The following is a 24,408-nucleotide window of genomic DNA, read 5'->3' as shown; positions in this document are numbered from 1 at the left end:
ATCGCTGACAGATCTCAGTTCAAGCGGCACGTGAAACAATCATCTGTTACCCTTTACTACTAATTAATAGTAAATAAACACGAATGATCAATAGATAATTTGAAAGATACAGTTCAACTTACCGAAATGTAATAAAATCGAACGATCAGTGTTTTTCAACCGCGGAAAGAGGTCCATAAAACAGCTGGAGAACAACTTCAGGAAGGCCAATTATAACCATAGCACGTTAGTTGGACTTAAAAAAATTGCTATAGAGAGAAGTATTTTGCTAAATATATTACTATATTACATATTTATTATATCTTTACCTATATCGTTAAAATATTATAACGTTGTTATAAAAAAGCATTAATTTGAGATGTTTGTTTTAACCTTTAATAATAATATTAGCTGACAGGGCTTTGTATGTTTACAGCATTATGTGAGTTTTTTTTTTTGGAGAACAATTAACACATTAACGTATCTACTGTACCTAATATTTATCCAAAGGAATCGATATTGAATCAAGATCAGAATCAAATCACAAGAATTGAATTTAATTGAAATTGTGAAATTTGTCATTGTACCATGTAAACATTGTGTTGTCACTACACTTATTAAAATTCTGTTTAGTTACCAAATGTTTTGACAATCACAATACACTTATTGTGATGCGTTTTTTTTTTTTTTCTGTTTTTGTTTACACCCCTCCCCCCCAATCCCAATCCACCCATTTTATGTTATGTTACGTTTTCACTGTTTACAAAGGCAGGGCCTGCCATCCTCTCTTTTTGGCTTGTTGTTTCTGATTGCACTTTAACCCCAAGGGGGAAATCTAGATCAAATCCCAGAAGGGAAAATCAAAACAAAATAAAGTTAAAACTTGTTTTGAACAATTTATTTGTCATCTGCAGATTGATTTAAATCGTAAATCGGATTTTTGGTGAAAAAATCGGGGATTTTGTTTTTAGGCCATATCGCCCAGCCCTATTTCATACTTCTGAGCAGTCACAGGTAGACATTCCTTGTGTGTTTTGTGTTTTGAATTCAGGAGAAGCGAGGATCACAGAAAGAGCAGGATAAGGCGCCCATTCTGGACTTCGAGGCAATGGTTGCTTTTTGTGAACAAGAAGGGTGAGTTTAAACACAGACAACTGATATCCTGGATTGAAGGTACAATATATGTTTAATAAAACAGAATGGTATGTTTCAAAAACAAAACATGCATGAATATCCAAATAAAAATACACAAGTTTTTTTTAGCATATTTGATTATTTCCATTTTATTTCTCCAGAGTCTAAGCTCCATTTTCCTCTGTATAGCACATGATCTTAATACAACGTGATAGTAGTAGTATTATTTTTTGAATATCAGATACCATCTTTCACAGGTTTGGGGTCTGTAAGGTTTTTTCATGTTTTTGAAAGAAGTGTCTGTCTTCTGCTCACCAAGGCTGCGTTTATTTGGTCAAGTTAAAACAGCAATATTGTGGAATATTAGTACAATTTAAAATAGCTGTTTTCTATGTGAATATATTGTAAAATGTGATTTATTCAGCACCATTACTCCAGTCTTCAGTGTCACATGATCCTTCAGAAATCAATGATTTGCTGCTCAAGAAACATTTATGATTATCAATGTTGTGCTGCTTTAGCCTATATTTTTGCGAGAACTATGATACAGTTTTCAGGATTCCTTGATGAATAGAAAGTTCAAAAGAACAGCATTTATATGACAGAAATCTTTTAGAACATTATATATGACCCTTCTGATCAATTTAAAGCCCTTGCTAAATGAAGATACTAATTCCTTACTGGCTAATCTTACACTTTTGAATGGCATTGCACCTGAGATCTGCCCTAGGCTTTCCCTCTTGTTTCTTCGTCTCTGCCCCGTTACGGCAGTGGTGTGAGCGACCAGCAGAGGGCAGCCACTGGTTTCACAGTGGTTCACCGTTCATATAATGACAGAGGTTGGGAATATAGTGTTTATTTGTGACTTCCATAATTAAGGGGGACCATAATCCTCAGCCAGATGCTTGTTTCTGCATCTGAAGATTTGCTTCATGACTGTAGCTGATGCGTGTTGTGTGTTCATGCAGCTTTACAGTGGCTGAATTTTATCGCTGTTAATGTGTGATATCGCAGCGGTCACAAACAAAACGGTCAAACTCCACCAGATTTTATTTTGGCCCATTGTGGTCTGTTTTGTATCTTCTCGCTGGCCGTGTTTCAGACGGCAGAGACTTTGTTCCTGGACCCGCCAGTGCAGCAGCCGCAGCAGCCGTAGACACATCCGGTCACGATCAGAGCGATGAATGTCACTGGAAGAAGAAGAAAACATGGAGATTTTGTCACACGTCGTAGTCAAAAGGGCTTTTCACACTACGCTTAACCCCGGGTTATCGTCATTCTAAACCCTGCTTTTAACCCTGAGCGTTTCACACTTGTAATTTAGAAGAGGGTTAGCACCATTTTTTTACCCAGGGTTATGAAACCCTGCATTGCGGTGCCAAACTTGTACAGTGTGAAATGATGCGGTGTTAGAATGTTATGACTAGATGCTTAGCAACCGACAACCAATAGCGTGCCTCATATTCACGTGCTTTGTACCGTTATGGAAACATTGCGCGCTATATATACAGTAGCTTTAGTGTTTGAGGGGAAAAATGGTGATAGAAAACTTGACAATTGGTGTAAAGAGTTCAATTTACCTTTATCTGAAAGGTCCATTATAAAGCTGATAGTAGGCTACGGCAATATAAAATATGAGTATGTCCAATGATAGAGATAAACAGGTCACGTGCTGCGTTCGTCCAATCAGTGACACTGATGCCGCAAATATGCAAATGAGGAAGTTCACCCAGGGTTTAGGAAAGGATTAAGTGTTAACCTTGAGTAAATTATGAGTAATGTGAAATGTGAATCAAGATAACCCAGGATTCAGTTTACTCTGGGTTTAAAATGACCCAGGGTTAACTAGTTCAAGAGTGAAAAGCCCTAAACTGTTTACTGAAACTAAACAGAAGCTGTGACAGCCTTTTCTTCTCCGTTGTGACGTATATCTGAGTGAAACGGCTTCTGGAACAAGAACAGATGTAGGGCGGGGCTTGATTTTGTCTGTGAGGAATTGATTGGATTGGTTTTAATGCACACCTTCCAGCCAATCAGAATTGAGCAATCAGACAGACCATGGTAATTTATAATAAATACTTCAAATTTCCATAAAAGATTTCATGGTGACTTTAACCTTTCTGTCAGTCTTTGGTAACAAAGCTTTTAAGGAATCTAAAGTGAGGTCATTGTATAGTAAAATTAAGGTTGATACTATGAAACTGCAACTTTGAGAACTTAAAACTTCCTTTGCAGTTAAAAAAAAAACACAGCATTTCTGCAAACCAAGCTTCAGAACGACTCAAATCTTTGGATTTCTGATGTGAGAAACCCTAACTTTAACAACTAACGTTACAGTCCCACAATTAGAGTCTAGTTAGAGTTTAAGTGCAGTGCGCTCACTAAAATAGCAGGATAAATATGGATGTGCGCTTGGTGGAGGCCTTTAATCACAGTAGAGCCTCTTATAGCCTCTCCGCCTCGCGTTCAGATAAATGTGGGCACAGTGCAGAGACGTAATGACAGCCCAGTGTAGAGAGAAGACTGTGCTTACAGAAGAACAGCAGGATGATGACGAACGCCGTCTGTGTGAGCGGGTGCTCCTGGGGAAGAGCCTGCAGTTTGGTCCAGACGCTCTGGAGGATTCCCATCACGTCCTCTGAAGCGCCCATTCTGGCCTAAACACAAGCACAAATATCGCAATTTTAACCGTATAAATGCGACTGTAAAAATCTGTTAATTGGTTCAAAGGCAAGTAAGGATCTAACCTTACACTTCCTGTAGTGTTACAGTAAAATAGTACAGTTAAATATACAGTTTTTGTACATATAAAAAGACAAATCACCTTATAATTTGCAGTGGAAAGCTGGTATGTGTGGTCTTGCTAATTCAGCTGAAAAATCCTGTTGTTGTTGTTATTTTTTAAATAACAACAGTTTTAAACTGTAACTGTTCTGTAAAGCTATTTACATTTTTATTACATTTGTAAAATAATTATTTATGGGAGCCTCAGCTGCCAGGTTATAACAGTGACAGTTTAGTATTTAATTATGTTGATTATTATATGATATGATATCACATATTGATCTATAGCAGGGCGCCAGACCTCAAAATGACTTAAAATAAGACAAAACTAGCTTTAAAATAAGATTTAAAAAGTAAATATCAAAACATTTCTCATTTTAATTCCCCTCTCTCCCTCAACAACTTAGTTTTTTATCTGAAGAACCAGCATTCCCATGGTCTTGGAAAACCTGGATATACTGTATGAGGAAGCCTGATTTTAAAAGTGATATCTGACTTGAAAAAAAAATTGTGTAATTCGGGTTCCGGTCGGGTGCAGCAAAGGGTTAAAAATGAAGCCTTTGGGACATTATTTCAGATTAGTACCCGGCAGATTCTGAAAATAGATACTTTAAGGATTTTAAAAAATCAGGTGGCATAAAAAAAGCCGGGGGGTACGCGTGGACCCCTATTTCCATCTAGACTACATGGGTTAAAAAGAGTGGCATCCCTAAAGAACATTCAGCTAACGTTATTAGAACTTGTGAAATCGTGAAATTTAATTACTGTAATTGTGTTATGACTATTTTAGGGCACGTTTGCACTGCAACAATGTACTAAAAAGGGAAAAGTTTTTCCTTTCTGTTTTTAGCATACAGGCGACAGCATTGTCAAAATGATCCCCGTTCACACGTACCCATGAAAACGAGTAAAACCGCTGTATTTTTCTTGCCAGGCCAGTAGTTGGCGATGCCACTTTGTAAAGAAAAGCTACTCGCATATAGAGTGAACACGTAATACATATGCGCATGACGTCACCGTTTGCACAGATACACATTTTAGTAGTTTACGCAGAGACGACAACAGTGTCGTTTTCAAACTTGCACTTCGAAACCCGTTTTCAAAAGTTTGCGTTTTCAGGCCCCAAAACTCAAACGGCCAAAATGGATTGTAAGTTTGCTGTTTTTAGTTGAAAATGTTGTCATGTAAACGGCACCCAGTTCCTTGTCTAATTTACAGAAACTATGAGTGTCCGTAGATTAGATTAAAATACGTTTTTTGAACAAGTACAATTATTCCTGTGGACTTTTGGAATCAAAAAGACTCTGATCAATGGGAAAAACAGGTTGGACTCATGATTGTTGGCTGATAGATTAGCATTTCTCCGAGGCATCATGCAAACCCTGTATTGACAAATGGCTGCTTTAAGCACATGAGAACTATTATTCGTCCTATTTGTGTTGGCAGTTATTAGTCAAATGAATGGCAGTAGTTCAGAACCGAGGCCTTGCAGAATGTTTCCTGTGGTTTTGCTGAAGAATGTAGAAACAGCAGAACCTGCTAGTTGAGCTTCGTGGGTGTGTTTCCTCATGATAGACGCTGTTGGGTGTGCCATCACTGTATGAAACTAACTCTGCTGATGAGAGAATCATTCCTTACTGTTATTCCCTCCTTTCAACACCGTTTCCTCTGTTAAATTGAGTTTGGATTGTCCTGTATTGAATGTGTTGACTCTCTGGTCTCAAGAACGTTATTCTGTTCCTTCTAGAATTATGCCTGAATCTAATTCTATACGACATCACAGTCTGATAATTAATTTTTATCTGAGAACTTGAAGTTGAGTTTCTGAATAAAAAAATAAATAAAACTGCCTCCTAAACATTATATACACAGCAAAAACTCCAGTGTTAAATGAACTCTCCTGGTAGTTTATATGGCTCCAGACTCAAGAGTGTTAAAGGGGTAAAATATGAGTGTTAAATTAACACTCAAGAGTGTTAAAGTTAATGAGCTCATTAAGTGATTCACTGAGTGATGATTGACCAATATTGAAGACACCCGATGTTAACAAGCAGAATCACTGAAGGAGAAAATCTAACTTTTTAAGATACCGTTATGGTGATCAGTGTTTGCTTTAGTTGGGCTCTTGACCCTTAAATCATTAACCTTAGATTTAGTTTGGCTGTTGTATCTGAGTTATAACTCTCAGATGAACAAAGAGAAAAGTTGATCAGGTGGTGTTGGTTATGTTTTGACATAATCATATTTTGACATATCATTTAACATACATCATTTTGACATATATCATTTAACACTGGAGTTTTTGCTTTTTGTATATATATATATATATATATATATATATAATTATTCAACCCCCTAAAGTCAAGTTTTGTACCCTACCTTTCTAGTGATTTAAAAACAGCAATATTGAATAATTATGACATAGCTGTATTATGAAAAACTAAAAAAATATTGCATTATTTGTTGTCTGCGTCCAAAATTGCATACATCCCAACTATATAGTAGGCGAAACACAGTATGTGACAAGTATGTCCAAGTTCACCAAAAAGTATTTAAAATATATATATTTTTTTTTTAAATGACACTTTACTGTCCCATGAGGCCACTGGAGAGGATTTATTTATGGCAGTTAAGCAACCTAACTGATGGCTGTAGGTCACATGATAATGACAACATGGCGAATGGTCCAGATTACATTCATACTATATAGAACATACTTTTTTAGCTGTCGTGAAGTAATTACTTATTCAAATTAAGTGCCTACTCAATACTCGAGAGAGTATGCTATTTCAGATGCATCCATAATCGCTTTTGCTATGCCAGTTAAGTGTTATACAGTAGCCTATATGCATTTTTGTAAACTGCGTATCTTAAGAAAAGCTTGCAAACAACAATTCACCATCTCATAACCTATTAATATTCACAAAAGACAATTGCACAACCAAATGTATTTGCATAAAGATGAAGAAACACAAAACACTTTTCATAAATATTTTTATAATTCACACATTTCTGAATGGTTTTACCTTAAAAGACTTACATGCAGTTTTATCAAATTTAAGGCCGTACATAGTCTTGAATATATGAAGTTGAATATCAAAAGTCTTAATTATTAAAATTTTGGGACTTTAAACAGCAGTCGCGATATGTTTTAATTAGGGCTGGGGGAATTAACGCGTTAATCTTTGCGATTAATTTGAAATGTTTAACGCGTTAAAAAAAAATAACGCAATTGACGCACCACTTTTTTTTTTTGCCTCGTTTTAATGATTTCCTGTTGCGTCTGCTATTAAAAAGGCCGAAATATGCCGTCCCGCCCCTCCATGTTCGGCGGTCAGGTTTCATTCTCGGGCAGCTTTCATGAGCGGGTCTTTTCCGCTCGGTATGTGCGTCGCGCTCTGTGCTCCGCGCGCGTGAGTGTGTGTGTGTGTCGGTCGGTCGGCGCGCTCTGTGCTCCGCGCGCGCGCGTGCGTGTGTGTGTGTGTTAGGGGTGTGAACCGACACTGGTCTCACGGTTCGGTTCGATTATGATTATTATGTCATCGATCCGGTTCAATTCGATATCACGATGCATCACGATGCACCGCATCCTCAATTTTAAATTTTACTTCAAAAGTGATGTGTGCGCGCATGTGCTCGCCTGTTCGGGAAGTCACAGTGACATTCCAGTTTAAGTTTCAAGGGATTAAAGCTTGTTTATGACACTAAGAAAAGGAAAATCTGTCAAATAAATTTTGTTTTAAAGAAATGTTCATTTAAAGCAGCACTCATTAATCAGTGTATTATGTTACCATTAAAGATGCGCGCATCAACCGTCGCCGAGTCCGCTGTTGAAAGTGACGATCATCCATTTATAATCACGCGTAACAACACAGAATAATTGTAATTTGACCATCGGGTGCGGATACTTAAATCAGAGAAAGTTATTGGGGCGGGTGGGTGATTTGTTTTTGGCTGCGGATTCGGGTGACGGAGCTCATCCACTTACTCTAAAGCAGTCAGACTCTGCCGGGCGATAACAGCTCGGGGTGAAAACGGCTAACGTGGTTTATCAAGTTAGTGATATTACCTCCTGCATATTCTATTTGTGCGTGACATGAGCGTACACAGCGCGTGTCTTCTGCAGGTCGTACTTACCAGGTTGTTCATAAAAGCCGAAATGTGCCCAGATGTAGGCTTTTAAAGTAGTTGGAGCATTTTTAATTTTCTCTCACTCGCGTCTCTCCTCCCTCTGCCATTGTATGCTACCGCAACAAAGCACGTACACGACAAATGACGTAAGAAAAGCGTCAGTACATTATAACCGGTTATGGTCTATTACTGAACCGATACCGAATCGTCCTCGTCTGCATCGCGATGCATCGTAGAAACGATTAATTTTGACACCCCTAGTGTGTGTGTGTGTGTGTGTGTGTGTGTGTGTGTGTGTGTCGGCTCGCTCTGTCGTTAATGGCCCAGCAGCGGCGAGCTCTCCGTTCCGTGTGTGTGTGTGTGTGTGTATGTGTGTGTGTGTGTGTGTGTGTGTCGGCGGCTCTGTCGTTAACGGCCCAAAGGCTTCAATCATGTACTAAGCACTGGAAAAGTAAAGTCCACTCAAGTAACGTGAAATTTCTCTGTTGACTTCTGTTTGCTGAGCTGGTATAGCCATGCTGGGCAACAATGGTAAAATGACCTGCTCTGATCACATGCTCTGGTAATAATAGCTTTGTAGGACTATATTTTGTTTTAATAATTAATAAAATAATAATAATAATAATAATCTGTTAAATTGATTATGTTGATTGATTATTGAAAAAGAATAATATATTGATATATTGATGTTTAATATTTTAATATAGGGCTATTTTCTGTTCCCTTTTTTTCCTGTGTTGTTTAATTAGGTGATTCTAAGTTTAAATATTGATGATTACAAGCTTGGGGGAAGCGCAATTAATTGCAATTAATTACAGAAATTGTGCAATTAATTAGTTAATTTTTTTTAATCGATTCCCAGCCCTAGTTTTAATGTGATACTTCGAGCTTGGAAAGGATTTAATTGTGAGCGCTGCGCTTTTCAAAGTTAAAACGTGGAGGGGATTCAGAGCGGTTCACAATCAAATACATTTATGATGTATTATTGATTATGACAATGTTTACCCTTATGCTGTATTACAAAATTGACGTTCTGACACGGAAATATCATTCATGTGATTTGTGCATATCCGATGAGTTTTGTGTGGAAGGTTTTATATTCTGTAATTTCTGAAGGGAACTGACTGTCTTCAAAAACGTTCCTCCGTACAATGCGTAATAACGTTGTTTATAAATGCAACCGCTATATTTCTGGGGCCAGTTTCACAAAGCTATTTTAGACGGGTCTATAGTGTTAGACAAGTCTAAAATGTGCTCATAGACTAGACTAGTCTAATGCAAGTTAGACTGTTTCACAAAAATAAAGACTGACAAAATTTTGACCAAAAATATTTGACAGCTTACCCCCAGGCTACCTTACCCCCAGACACCTTACCCCCAGGCTACCTTACCCCCAGGCTACCTTACCCCCAGGCTACCTTACCCCCAGGCTACCTTACCCCCAGGCTAACTTACCCCCAGACACCTTACCCCCTGGCTAACTTACCCCCAGACACCTTACCCCCTGGCTAACTTACCCCCAGACACCTTACCCCCCAGGCTAACTTACCCCCAGACACCTTACCCCCAGGCTACCTTACCCCCAGGCTAACTTACCCCCAGACACCTTACCCCCTGGCTAACTTACCCCCAGACACCTTACCCCCAGGCTACCTTACCCCCAGACACCTTACCCCCAGGCTACCTTACCCCCAGGCTAACTTACCCCCAGACACCTTACCCCCTGGCTAACTTACCCCCAGACACCTTACCCCCCAGGCTAACTTACCCCCAGACACCTTACCCCCCAGGCTAACTTACCCCCAGACACCTTACCCCCAGGCTAAGGTCTAAGACTCTGTTACCTCGTCAACCAGCAGTAACAATCAGTTACATTACAAGCAGCCAAAAGAAAAGGGAAAATGGAAAATGGCTCATTTAAACATTTCGTCTTGTTACTACATTCTCCGCTAAATTTCGCGAGTAAAATGTCCTTGTAACTGTTATACTCTTCCAACAGTTTTGTACACATTTTCCGCTGGGGGTAAACTGCACTGAGCGGTTGAATGCGCTTACTCGATCCGCCATGTTTTTTGTTTTGAAAAGTGTCTTATTTTACCCAGAATGCATTGCAGTGTAGTCCTACTTAAGATAGTCAGAGTCTTAAGTGCTTTGTGCAACGGTCTGATTTAGATGTCTATCTGAAGTCTGACTATCTACTATATCTAAGCCATAGTCAAAGTCTATCTTTGTGAAACCGGCCCCTGCAGTTTCAGAAACGCCATCTACTGGCATAAATGTGAAGTCATTTTACACAGCTTACATGTAGTGTTGTAAATGTTAACCGCTGAATCGATTAGCTGGTGGCTGATAACCAGAATCCATGTTTATAGGCAATTGTTTTCATAGTAAAATGTAATTTTGCACATGTTAAGTTATGCTTCTTGAGTCAAAGCATATTTTTATTGGTTGGACTGAAAACTCGCATCTGATTGGCTAAAGAGAGTGTCCGTTTAATAACATGCATAACATACGAGACATCAGGAATGTGCAAAAACATTAAATCTAATATTGTGAATGATGTTTTGCATTTGTGAGTTTTAATTCGGTTGTTCGTTTGCAAATCATACTTTGTGAATATTAGAGTATGAGTTTGTGAATAAGCTTCTGCAATCGTAAATCATATTTTGTGATGCGTTAAATTCGACACTTCATATTAGACAACAAAACAGGACAAATGCAAGATGTTCACTTGTCTTCATAATTTCTGCTTTATGTCTTTGGAATCATAAGTTTTGATGATATTTTTTGTCGTTTCCCCTCGAGTTCATGAGGATATTAATTATGAATTAATATTTCACAAGCACAAAGTGTCACCGTACGTTATGACAATATATCAAATGAAATAATTTTAGGGTTATGAACTAGCATTCATCGTTTTAGGAAATGTTTTGCTTGGAATTTGTACAAGAAAAACAGTAAAATCAAGAGATATTCTCCACACAGTTCAACGAATCATTTTTATTTATACGCTCCTATATAACAATGCATAGTTATATAACAGCAATATTTTGGCAACATTTTACAATAATGCTTTTAACATTAGTAAACTCCATTAACCAACTAACAATGAGAAATACTTCTCAAGCATTTGATAAACATAATGTTCATTTCAAGATTTCCTAATACATTGTTTAAATCAAAAGTTGTATCTGTTCATGTTATTAAATGGACCTGAACGGACATGAACAAACAATGAACGGCTGCATTTTTATTAACCATATTACTCTAACTATGATGACAAGTTAATTGTTTGGAAGTGAATCAGTCGCTGTTCCTGTGAATTGTGAGTCACGAGGCGGATGGAAAATGGTCGAATTCTTCAGAAAGTGCATTAAAATCATCACATTATTCACAATGTTGCTAACTTTGATATTTCTAGCAAAACTTGTGGTTATATTGGATATACAGCCCAGCTTTACTTTTTTTGTTTACCTCATAAAACTCAACGTGGGGTTTGTGTGTCCAGATACTTTTGCTGGACGCTGTGCAGAGACTCATGTTTCCCCTTCATTTCTTCTTGTACATGGTCTCTCATGTTTTTGGAAGTTGTAGATGCACAAACTAAGACCAAGTTTTTATTTGAATGCTCACAGTCACTCCAAACACACACACACAGATCTTGTTCTGCTCTCACCTTTGATCCAGTTTGTTGTCACGTCCCCTGTATCTCTCGTTGTTTATGAACTTGGTCCGTTAGAGCGCTCTCTGTCCCGTCATACAGTTGTTGTGAGCTGCTCAGTGTCTCTCAGATGTGTTTGGCCTGCAGTTTTCCAGTTTAACGAGTCTTTTGGGCTGGGCTGTGTAGCGCTCTGTCTCTCTCTCTCTCTCTCTCTCTCTCTCTCTCTCTCTCTCTCTCTGTTTACCAGATCCATCGCCACCCCCTTTTTTGTCTGGCCCCGTCTTTTCTCCTCCCCTCAAATCACTGTGGAAACAGTTTTTCCTCCTCCTTTTGTCAAACAAAGTCTTGAAGTACTTTTGAAACTGACTGTGTGAGTCTCTCTGTGTGTGTGTGTGTGTGTGTGTGTGTGTGTGTGTGTGTGTGTGTGCGTGCGTGCTCTGGATTTAGGAAAACAAATGACCTAAAAAGTAGGACATTTGTTTTTCAGTGTCACTCATCAATATATCTTATATAATATGTTGTTAACCCTCTGGTGCTCCTCTTGTGGAGGTAAAAAAAAAAGAAAAAAAAAAAATATTTCTGTTATTTGTTGAATGAAATTAATGTACTATTCTTACTTCGACAATGTTTATTTAATATTTTTTGATGGTACTAAATTATATTTATGTTTATTTATATTTATGATCCATTTATTCACTTTTTAAAAAAATGTAATGCTTTGGAGCACAGACTTAAGTTTGGTTTCTTTTTAAAGACAACATGTGGCAGATTATTGCTAAAGTGGAAAAAATTTAAAATGAAGTTTGTTTATTGCTATGAAAACAATAATTGCTATTTGTTTCATACCACTCCGATGAAGTAAAATTTTTTAAAATAATAATAAATATATTTTGTCAAAAAAATGATTGAACCGCACTATGCAGAGGTTTGTTTTCAATGTCATGTGTCTCACCACACAGTCAGAAATAAAAAAAAGTCTTTTAATATTTAATAATAATTAATAATAAATATAAAAATATTTTGCCTAAGACAATGAAGCCTGTTTTAGGACCATACCATTTTTTTTTTACATTAATAGTTATTTGTATTGTATTTTAATTATTATTTATGTATGTTTTTACAGTTATTGAAATCAGCATACATTTAAGACAAAATAATTTACGATTGAAATAATATGTCCTAGTTATATTATTAGATTTATATATTTTATTTTCTTGAGAATTGGGTGTTGTGCCTTATCCTCATGAAAATACTATATTAATCACTGTAAATTATGCTTAACTCTAATCTAAATCCTAACCTTAATTATATAGTGAGTACTTGTTTAATTAATATTACTCCATACTTGTATCTATAATTACTGTGTCAGTGTCACCGTTAAACAAAGTGTAACCCATTTTCCTTATGGAAAAACACAATCTATTTGATTTTGGGATAAACCATGACCCAGATATGTTCACTTTATTTATAGTTAGTTTATTTGCTCTCTCTGTCAGACAGCTGAGGAAACGTTCACACCTTTTAAGTGTGAAACAGTGTGATGTTTCAAAGCAACACTTAAAAAAAAGAAGTGTCGCATCAGTTTACTGTCGGGGATTTGTCAATTTTTCTGCATTTGTTTCCATAAGTTGCATATGCTTTCAGACATCTAGTGTCTACATTGAGAGAGGAGGACAGCATTGCTGTGTGCGTGCCTTCAGAGGAAGTCACTAATGGGAAAAGCGTGGTCAGTGTGAGTTGTAGTGAACACTCTGGTTATGGGTGGCAGTGGTCTTAGTGTGACAGACCATGTAAATGTGTTTTGGGTGGGGTGGGTGGGGGGGTTGTTTCAGACCAGCTATTTCAGACTCTGAAACCTGAAACCCTGACCTCAGAGAAGTGAGAAGTGCACGTCTCTATTTTAGAGTGTAAGTGTGTGTGTGTGTGCAGCCGTTACACATGCAGAAAACATCCTCTGTTCTTCTTTCTAAGGGTAGTTCACCAAAAACTTGAAAATTTTCAAACAGAACTCATCATTTACTCTCCCATGTGACTTTCTTTCTGACATGGAACACAAAAGGAGACAGTTTCCCGTACGTACAGTGAAATCATACAGTAGCTATGTTTCCATCCACTTATTTTGGAATAAGGATGGAAATGCCAAGATGCGCATAAATTCTAAAAATGCGTATGCGCTCGATTGAGTCGGATAAGAAATAAGAAAACATACGCATAAACTATGACAGAAACACATTTAACGAATAAATTCCTCAATGTGCATCCAAAAAGTCATGTGACTTTGCGTGATGGGATGGCATAACTGGACCAACCAGTGGACCAATCTCACTGAAATGCTGTTTTGGTTGTTCTGAAATGCCTGAGCAAAGTCTGTCGTCAAAGAGGTTCAGCATAATTACCTTCCAGAACTGTCTCACACGACCGCGTTCCCAAACAGCAGCATCCGCCTCGGAAAGCAAGATAACTTTATTGGGTTTCGTCTGCGCGTTCTGAGGCGCAAGTCATTTATTCGAAATTAATATTCTCCTATTGCAGCATCTTCCATTTTTCGGACTTTTAGCGCCAGTTTATCAGGAAGTGACGATTTTGTTCTCGTTGACTGACTGGATGGAAACAGTGCTTTATTCGCACGTTTCATGCGATATTCCAATTTTGCGCTTAAGTTAAATTTGCAACTTTGGATGTTAACATAGCTAGTGACCAACATGGGTGTTTTGTCTAAAGGCCCGGATAAGCCAAGCCAATGGTTGGTCAATGTCGTTGTATGTCCAACAGTTGACAGTTCAGTTGCCTGTAGTCCTTTAGGAGGCAAGAGATATATGAAGAGAAAACTAAACTGGCAGTACAAAGAATATTGAATAAGATATAATAGCACTGGTTTTTCTAAAGTAATACTGAACTGAACACTTTCAGTCAGTCAGAAGGAGCCTGTTGGCTTTTAATTGGTGCTCAAAGTTTGTTGAAATAAAAATTCTGCTCAGACATTCTAAGGTCCCATTAGTGACATTTTGGTGAAATTTTGTGGCCAAGAAAGGTCCATTTGTGTTTTATCAGTAGTGTAGTGATGCATTTCAGAGCAGTTCACAGTCAATGAATACGGCACATTTATGCCAAGCGACTGCTTATAGTGTGTTCTGTTTGTCCTCGGAAGTAGGACATTCCTAGCCTGGCTTCGCCCTCCTCGTACTTCCGCTCAATTTTATTTCCCTTCAGTACTACGTCTGGGATTGTGGTGTATTATTTGGTTTTCTCCGATCATTTTTTTACCGGTCCAATCAGCGAACAGAGGGAGTGGCTGAGAACGATGACGTTGAGGTCGTGCGCTAGTTGTAGGGTTACGTCACGACCAAACATTAGCGATTGGTGAAAGATCCAGAGTGGCTCTGGGCAGATCCAATAGTTTTAAACTTCAACAGAAAACCCGCCTACAAGGAAGTTAACGCTTGTCAATGGAGAGAGGCCATACTCTCTGTACAAATTAAATGTACGAGAGTCTGGTAGAACCAGGCTAGGACATTCCTAGTTCCCAGTAGGAACTTTTAACTGGAATGCTTTTACCAACTTTTAGTCAGAGTTGCGACTGGGAAACTCAGGGAACTGCAACAACCCCAACTTCAGAATCCAAAATGGCTGCCCAGCGCATCAACCGTAGTGTAAAATATTGTTTGTTTTAGACTGCTCTGTGGAATACTTGATTCTGATTGGTCAAAAGTGCCATCCAGTGGTAATTTATTCCCAAATAACAACCATTGAAAACAGATAACGCAGGCTCATCCGGGATACTACTGTCATTAGTGCTATACGCCTGCTAGGAACGTTTTTTCTTCGTGGAAGTTTTATGTGTGGTGAGCTAATAAAATATTAACTCAGTCAAATCAATATTTTGTGCACAATTATTTACTTATGTCATCCAGTATCGTGGACTCGCTCTCTCGTTTCATACAAACGCAGATGCTGCCATTTTGCGACTATTGTTTTATACACTGTTGGATTATGAGAAACGAACAGGAACGATTTCAGTTTCATCCCAAATCAACCTATAATTATTTATGTGGCGAAATGCTGTGTAATAAGTGGTATGACTGAATGTACATTATCCCTTATTATTTCTCAAAAAACTGTGATGTGCACAGTACTATCAATTTCAGCTGTGTTTACCAGATTAACCGCTATATTTCTGCTGCTCCATAAGCACCACCTACTGGCAGAGAGTAAAATTTCATTTTCATTCAGAAACCCCCCTCCCCAAAATTAGGATAATAATGACATACATTGTTTGGTTCCTTTTAATCGTTCCGTCATTCTTGATTTCCAGGTGCAGACACGCCACCATCTCACAGTTTTTTGGCAATCAGAAGCCCAACTGCGCCGGGTCGTGTGACTTCTGCCGTGACCCCAAACTGGTCCGCGCTCAGCTGGCGAGAGCAGCCGCATTCAGCACCAGCACCAGCACCGGCCCGGCCCAGAGCGCGGTGCCCAGGGGACCGTTCGGCTTCGATCCCGAACTCTACGCCGGAGGCAGGAAGGGTTACGGGTTTGAGAGGTCAGCTGACGTGTTACTTAAGCAGCAGTACGAGTCAGGGTAGTTATTCTGTGGAGACTGAGAGCGCTTCTCTGTGTGTGTGTGTGTACAGATGTGATGAGGAATGGGGCGATGAGGAAGATGACTCAGAAAAGAGAAAGAAAGAGTTCGGAAGCCTCTTCAAGAAGCAGATGAACCTGAGAAAGGTGAACACACGGCCAGCAGAAACACTACTTGCAAAATCAGGGAATCTCATGAAAATTTCACATTTCACCCCCAAAAAATCATAAGTCATTATCAAACATGTGGAAGATCGAAAAACATTGAATATTATACAGTATAACAAGTTTCACAAGAGTTGGAAGAGATTGTCATAGATGTAATAAGAGTACAAACTCCATTGGTTGTTATAGTTTGTGTCATCGTGCAGCGTTATTGGTTTCAGCGTTGACAAAAACGCTGGAATCTTATTGGATCGCAGATGGTGAGGATGCAGTGTAACGAGTCCAGTTATTTTAATTTTACAGGGTTTTTTGAAATTCCTAGTATTCTCAGTAGCGATTCTCATTACATTCTCAGTAAATACTGATATACACTACCGTTCAAAAGTTTGGGCTCAGTAAGATCTTTTAATGTTTTTGAAAATGTCTCTTCTGCTCGCCAAGACTGCATTTATTTGATCAAAAATACAGTAAAACAGTAATATTGTGAAATATTATTACAATTTAATAACTGTTTTCAATGTGAATATATTGTAATTTATTCCTGTGATCAAAGCTGAATTTTCAGCATCATTACTGCAGTCTTCAGTGTCACATGATCCTTCAGAAATCATTTCATAAAAATGGTAGTGGAGTAGAATACCAACATGATGGGCTCTATTTTAACGATCTAAGGCCATGGTCACTTCGGTCGTGTCCAAATCCACTTTTGCTAGTTTAACGGCAGGAAAAATGGTTGGTGCGCCCGGCGCAATGTCTAAAAGGGTTGTCACTATTCTCTTAATGAAATATTAATTAATAGTGTAATAAGTGTTGTGGACCCGTCTATAGGCACATATTATTAATGCACTCTTTAAATAATAAAATAATGTGCCATTGACTTTAGACCAGGTTTCAGTTGGTCAATGGCTCAGTCTGTTTCAGTTGTCCTCAAAATAGCAACGGTCCAACAATGCGCTAGAACACACCTCGTTTTCATGAGCGCACAAATGGGTGCAAATGCATTTGCTTTTTAAATAACGTGGCACAGGACGTGAAAATGATAACTGCGTCGGGCTGAAACTAGCTAAAAACACTTGGGTCGCGCCTGGTGCTGCATTGCACCGGGTGTATGATAGGGCCCGATGTGTGGAAACTATCCTTTAAATTATGTATTTTTCACAAAAATCCTACAGTAATGACAAATTAGTGTAAATGTGCTCACATTTATTGTCACGCAAGTACAGTGATACAGCTTAACCACAGTCTTGCTTTGCTTCACCCTCTCAGTCTGAGTCCGTGCCAGAACCCCCCCCCCCCCCCCCCCCCCCCCTCTCTCTCTCTCTCACTCACTCACTCGGTCTCTCTCTCTCTCTCGCTCTCACACACACTCTCTCTCTCTCTCTCTCTCTCTCTCTCTCTCTCTCTCTCTCTCTCTCCACATCTGTTTTCCAGCTGTGTGTTTGAGGCCTCTCCCATAAAGTTGAGCAATCTGCAGCTGTACTGAAGGCATTTCTCCTTTAATGGAGAACATGAAATCATTTACTTTCTTGATACAAGTTCTTTGTCATATTACAGAATCATAGGCAGTGGGTTTTGCACAGGCAAGCACCACTCATATTTCTATAAAAATGTAGTCATTTACTATGATTTTACAGTACTAACAGTAACTTTGGTGTTAAGGCGGAAACAATAGTTATTGTGAGGGAAAATAAAGAGGGTTTTCTTATGCATTTTTATTCTTTAGCTTTTGGAAACCTGTAATTGTTGTTGTTGTTGTGTTTTTTTGTGTGTGTTTTTTGTTGTTGCTTTTTGAAAGTGTAGACCTGCTTTGTACTATGTACAGCACTTTGGATCAATCTATATTGTGTTTAAATGTGCTTTATAAATAAATGTTGTTGTTGTTGTTGTTGTATCATGTCATCAACTTCTCTTTTGTTTGCGTGTTTATAGGGTTCAGATATGGCAAAGGAGACGTTTGTTCCACCAGGTCAGTGCTTGAGTTGGTACATATGTAATTTTCCATGCTAAGGACATTTTGAGGATTTTTATTTGTTTATTATTATTCAATAAATGTGACAGTGTGTCAGTGTAAAGCATCACGTTGTTGGTGTTTTCTCAGATGATGATTGTGTGTTGAAGGATGCTGCTAGTCAGAGGATTCCCAGACTCACGGTGAAGGTATTTATTTAAAAGAAATCTCGAATCATAAATTTTAAACTTGTTTCACCACATCCTGTATAATGTTTCACACTCACTTAGAGAGAGAGAGAGAGAGAGAGAAGATATACAGACAGACAGTTTATTGATAGATAGAAAAACAGACAAGACAGACAGACAGATAGATAGATAGATAGATAGATAGATAGATAGATAGATAGATAGATAGATAGATAGATAGATAGATAGATAGATAGATAGATAGATAGATAGATAGATAGATAGATAGAAAGTTTATTGATAGATAGACAGGACAAAGAGATAGATAGATAGATAGATAGATAGATAGATAGATAGACCAGGTAACACTTTACAATACGGTCTCATTTGTTAACATGTTAATGCATAAACTAACAAACAAGCAATATATTTTACAGGATTTATTACACTTAATGCTGTAGAAGTATTGTTCATTCTTAGTCGATGTTAACTAATGTAAATATTAAATAATTAATATTAAATAATGTTTATATTTTCAAACATTGAAGTGAATTTTGAGTAAATGTTGTGTCAAAGAATTGTTCAGTTTTTTTGTTTTTTTTTACATAAACATAATAAAACAACAGAACTCGACTGAACAATCATTTGATCACCTATTCACAGATACATAAGTTATGATGATGGAAATATATGTCAGTGGTTCAGTAATTATGTGTACATCTGACATCACTAAACTGTCTTATATACAGCATCTATATCATCAGATATCAGTATCGTCATCCGGCATTGAGAAATCTATATCGGTCAACCACTAATATTAGTCATGTATTGCTCTTGTTTTATTGCTTGTGTGCTACATCTTTTAATATTAGTGGATTTAATCATTCATAGACAAAGCAATACAACACTGTGTCAAAATGGGTGTAAATCTGTGGTTTGCATCATGAGTTTCCCAGACGGTGAGAGATGAGTAATGCTGCCCTCTACTGGCACACGTGTGCACTGGAGGCCCAGACTGTGTCTCAAACTCTGATGTGTGTGTGTGTGTGTGTGTGTGTTTTAGAGCAGAGAGCACTGCCTGTCTCTGCTGCAGGAGTGTGTGTCCAGCCACAGGGGGGCAGTAGAGCTTTCACACAGGTAACGTCACGATTTCACCATCACTGTCTCCTAGCTACATCTTCTCTCCTGAGATGCAGCAATTATTATTTTACCTATTGTTGTGTTTTTTTCCAATCATCGTTTATACAGAGTAATATATTTAATACCATCATGTGTGATATTTATTGTAATTTCTGTGATCTTGACTGTTTTCTCCTGGCGTAGCTTCGAGGCTCTTGATCAGGCTGTAGAAATAGAGCATGAGATATTCAAGGCCAGTAAATCAGCAAACCTGTACAAGGCAGCGGTCCTGAAGAGAGTGAGTGCTAATCATTCATCTTCAGCTCATCATATGTTCAGCCTTTATCAGTAACAGTAGGAGTTCACACATATAAACCCCTCTCCAGGTGTCAGAGATGAAGAAAAGTGCAGCTGAGGAGAAACGGTGTGAATCTGCTGAAGCCACTGCGACCGGCTCTTCATCATCTCAGACTCAACATCTAGACGGCTTCACTTCAGCTTCTCAAGTCTACTCAGTGAGACAGTCACAGTTTGTCCTTACAGATGCACATGCATATTTAAAAGTGTGTATATATTAGGGTGTATCGGGGAGTAATAAACACACTGAGAACTAAACGAGTCACAGCTGGGGATAGTCGGTAACCAAACGAAACTAAACACATCGGGGAAACAGGAACTAAAGGAAACGGAACAGAATTTCAATATAAAAGATGGTTACACTCTATTTTAAGGTGTCATTGTTACAGTGTAATTATATATTTAAGTACTGAGTAATATTAATTAACAACATGTACTTACTATAGGGTTAGGGTAGGACTAAGGTTTGGTTGAGGTATAGTAATTATGTAATCATGCATAATTTACTGTTATTACTATGGTAAGTACATTGTAAAATAAAGTGTTACCTAAAAGATAACAGAACAGAACAGAACCGTAACAATATGTTTAATGACATCTTTTTACTAAGTACTAAGAATGAAAGCCAGTTTCACTGATACCGATTAAAATGATAAAGTTATTATTGCCATTCAACATTATTGTATAATTGAAAGCAGGCCTAAACTTCAAACTATCAGATTATTATTATTTTCATTTATTAACAATTGCGTAACATAAAAATATAAATATAAAAATATAAATGCATATCAGGTATTCATGTTAAACATGCAACTATCTATCTATCTATCTATCTATCTATCTATCTATCTATCTATCTATCTATCTATCTATCTATCTATCTATCTATCTATCTATCTGTCTATCTGTCTATCTGTCTGTATGTCTATCTATCTATCTATCTATCTATCTATCTATCTATCTATCTATCTGTCTGTCGATCTGTATATCTGTCTATCTTTCTATCTGTCTGTCTGTCTGTCTGTCTGTCTGTCTGTCTGTCTGTCTGTCTGTCTGTCTGTCTGTCTGTCTATCTGTATATCTGTCTGTCTATCTGTCTATCTGTATATCTGTCTATCTATCTATCTGTCTGTCTGTCTGTCTGTCTGTCTATCTGTATGTATGTATGTCTGTCTGTCTGTCTATCTGTCTAGTCTGTCTATCTGTCTATCTATCTATCTGTCTGCCTGTCTATCTGTCTGTCTATCTATCTATCTATCTATCTATCTATCTATCTATCTATCTATCTATCTATCTATCTATCTATCTATCTATCTATCTATCTATCTATCTATCTATCTGTCTGTCTGTCTGTCTGTCTATCTGTATGTCTATCTATCTATCTGTCTGTCTGTCTATTTATCTATCTATCTATATGTCTGTCTGTCTGTCTATCTGTCTGTCTGTCTATTTATCTGTCTGTCTGTCTATCTATCTGTCTGTCTATCTATCTGTCTATCTATCTGTCTATCTGTATGTCTATCTATCTGTCTGTCTATCTGTCTGTCTATTTATCTGTCTGTCTGTCTGTCTATCTGTCTGTCTAACTATCTGTCTATCTGTCTGTCTGTCTATCTGTCTGTGTCTATCTATCTGTCTATCTGTCTGTCTATCTGTCTGTCTGTCTATCTATCTGTCTGTCTGTCTATCTGTCTGTCTATCTATCTATCTGTCTATATCTATCTATCTATCTATCTGTCTGTCTGTCTGTCTATCTATCTATCTATCTATCTATCTATCTATCTATCTATCTATCTATCTATCTATCTATCTATCTATCTATCTATCTATCTATCTATCTATCTATCTATCTATCTATCATCTGTCTGTCTGTAAACTTTCTGTTAGTTCATGTTAACTAAAGAATTAACTAAAGAATTAACTAATGTTAACAAATGGCAACTTACTTCAATCAATTAATATGTATCTGCATTTACAATACATTTGTGACCCTGGACCACAAAGCCAGTCACATGGGCAAATTTTGGGAGATATGTGCAATTTCACGCGGGAGATATGTGCATCACATGAAAGCTGAATAAATAAACTTTCCATTGATGTATTGTTTGTTAGGATAGGACAATATTTGGCCGAGATAAAACTTCAAATCTGGAATCTGAGGGTGCAAAAAAATTAAAACATTGAGAAAATCACCTTTAAAGTTGTCCATTTATGTTCACGATTGTGCTGCATTCACAATGCACTCAATTCACTCAAAAAAATTCAATCATTTTTGCCATGAAAGAAAAATCGATCATTTTGACCCATACAATGTATTGTTGGCTATTGCCACAAATATACCCGTGCGACTCGTGACTGGTTTTGTGATCCAGGGTCACATATTTCTTCCATGATAGCATTTCATTACAACTAAAACAGGTTATTCAGTTTGAAATAATAGTGGGGCGGGACTTTGTCTTTGTTTCCTGGGATTCAGATTGAACATAAAAAGTAATAATAGAAATTGAAGTATCCACAGAAACCCGCTGAAATAGTTCTCCTCTTGTCCTTCACATTCCAGCTGAAGAGGAAGCGTGTGGGCGCTGGATTTCGTGGCTCGTCCAGCCTGTTCCAGACAGCTGGAGATCTTCTGAACTCTCAGAAGGAGATGCTCGGCACAGACCCCTGTGAGGAAGAGGAGGAGGAAACCGGAAAAACACAGGAGATGAAAAGCACTAAAACAACACCCGCCGGCTTGTCCCCCATCAAAGCCAAAACCAGCAGCACTTCCTCCCTGAGCAGCCCAAGCAAAAGACTCTCTAAGAAGCAGCAGAAACTAGCAGAAGCAGCCAAAGACATGCGCTGTATATCACAGTATTTCGGGAAAAAGCAAGTAGACGCGCCTCAGATGAAAGGAGGAAGTGTTAAATCAGAGCCTGAGGAGGAAAGATCTCCCCATCACTCACCATCACCAGATCTGACTGACTTCATAACGATGAATAACACCTCCATGGATGTAGAGAGCATTTCAGAGAATGACGCTGCTGCACACGCGAGTCCCTCTGCAGAAGAGGATGAGGCGATCATGGACCGGTATGATGGGAGAAGACACTCTCTCTCAGAGCTGTTTGATTATCTAGGGTGTGTTCACACTTGGCGGATTTGGTTCGATTAAAGGGGTGGTTGATTATGATTTCACTTTTCTAACTTTAGTTAGTGTGTAATGTTGCTGTTTGAGCATAAACAACGTCTGCAAAGTTAAGATCCTCAAAGTTCCAAGCAAAGGGAGATATTTGCTTTTACAGAAATCGCGTTTTAAGGACTACAACAAACGGCTGGTAGAGACTACACAACTTTCCTCCCGGGTTAGTGACATCTCGAACCCTAAAATTTACATAAAACCCGCCCCGGAACACGATTTATAGATTATCAAGACAGAATATGCTAATCATTGACAAAAAGATAACTACACATAGGCTACATAAATTCATCATCTAACCATTCAGAAATGTTGTCACTTCTTCTTGAGTCTCTCCATCATTGACTGAATCTGGTTTGAACATAAAAGGCTAAAAGTTTTTTAAATATTCAGTGTGTGTGTGTGTGAGGTAATAGGAGCTGATAACACACCGAGCTCTTGAAGCTCTGCCCCCTGTGCCGGGAGCAGCAGCTCATTTGCATTTAAAGGGACAGACACAAAAAAGGTGCGTTTTTGCTCACCCTCAAAAAGTGACAATTTTAACATGCTATTTAAAAATATTTTGAGCTAAAACTTCACATATACACACTCTGGGGACATCAAAGACTTATTTTACATCTTGTGAAAAGGGTATTATACAGTACCACCCCTTTAAAATGAATCCTGGTGCGATTGCTCTGTTAGTGTGGTTCATTTGAATAAGTGGCCATCTGAAACCTGGTGCGCACCGAACAAGCGGACCGAGACCACAGAAAAGATGGGTCTGAGTCCGCTTACAAACGAAGCTCTTCACAAGTTCTCAGCTGGTAAAAATACTATCATGCTGTATGTACGCATATACAACAAGCGCGTTTAGCCCAGAACGCATTGTTTTGGATGTTTCCGTAAATTCAGTTTGGCAAAATCAGGCTACGTCTACATTAATCCAGGTAGAGGTTTCATTTCAAAACGCTCTCCGTCCACACTCGCGTTTTCCAAAAGTTTCTCATCCACACTCGAACGTTGGAAAATGCTAAATTTACCTGACCGTGCATACATGTGTAAACCCTCATAAAAGTTCACTGAGATGATACAGACGGAACAGACAGACGTAAAGTTATCACACAATTCTTCTGGCAGGATAATTTGATTAAGCAAAATCTCAGCATTCACTGAATGCCAGGTCGCACTCAGTCACCATTATATG

At 38.1% G+C, this 24,408-nt stretch overlaps 2 protein-coding genes across 3 annotated transcripts in view; one reads left to right on the top strand and one right to left on the bottom strand.

The window, feature by feature from the left end:
- The window catches only part of recql5 (RecQ helicase-like 5), a 36,703-nt gene that overhangs the window by 9,489 nt on the left and 2,806 nt on the right, over nt 1-24,408 (top strand). For both annotated transcript variants that reach the window (XM_082185286.1, XM_082185285.1), the window contains exons 7-15: nt 1,031-1,113; nt 16,002-16,229; nt 16,321-16,414; nt 18,362-18,398; nt 18,531-18,589; nt 19,632-19,705; nt 19,892-19,985; nt 20,074-20,202; nt 22,605-23,116. In XM_082185286.1, coding sequence (XP_082041412.1) covers nt 1,031-1,113; nt 16,002-16,229; nt 16,321-16,414; nt 18,362-18,398; nt 18,531-18,589; nt 19,632-19,705; nt 19,892-19,985; nt 20,074-20,202; nt 22,605-23,116 — 1,310 coding nt within the window. The remainder of the gene's footprint in view (nt 1-1,030; nt 1,114-16,001; nt 16,230-16,320; nt 16,415-18,361; nt 18,399-18,530; nt 18,590-19,631; nt 19,706-19,891; nt 19,986-20,073; nt 20,203-22,604; nt 23,117-24,408) is intronic.
- On the bottom strand, nt 1,954-11,913 carry smim5 (small integral membrane protein 5). Its single transcript, XM_082187849.1, has 3 exons — nt 11,705-11,913; nt 3,647-3,770; nt 1,954-2,303 (listed from the first exon to the last, which is right to left on the bottom strand). The coding sequence occupies exons 2-3, from the start codon at nt 3,762-3,764 to the stop codon at nt 2,212-2,214; spliced, it is 210 nt and encodes a 69-aa protein (XP_082043975.1). The 5' UTR covers nt 3,765-3,770; nt 11,705-11,913; the 3' UTR covers nt 1,954-2,211.

The sequence above is a fragment of the Leuciscus leuciscus genome (assembly GCF_965113295.1).
Source record: "Leuciscus leuciscus genome assembly, chromosome: 1".
In the NCBI taxonomy this organism is placed as follows: domain Eukaryota; kingdom Metazoa; phylum Chordata; class Actinopteri; order Cypriniformes; family Leuciscidae; genus Leuciscus; species Leuciscus leuciscus.
This window is presented reverse-complemented; position numbering and strand designations above follow the sequence as displayed.

Coding starts and splice junctions, on each gene's coding strand:
- smim5 (XM_082187849.1), bottom strand. CDS start 3,764: ATGGGCGCTTCAGAGGACGTGATGGGAATCCTCCAGAGCGTCTGGACC. Junction 2,304..3,646: donor CATCATCCTGCTGTTCTTCT/GTAAGCACAGTC, acceptor TTCTTCTTCCAG/TGACATTCATCGCTCTGATC.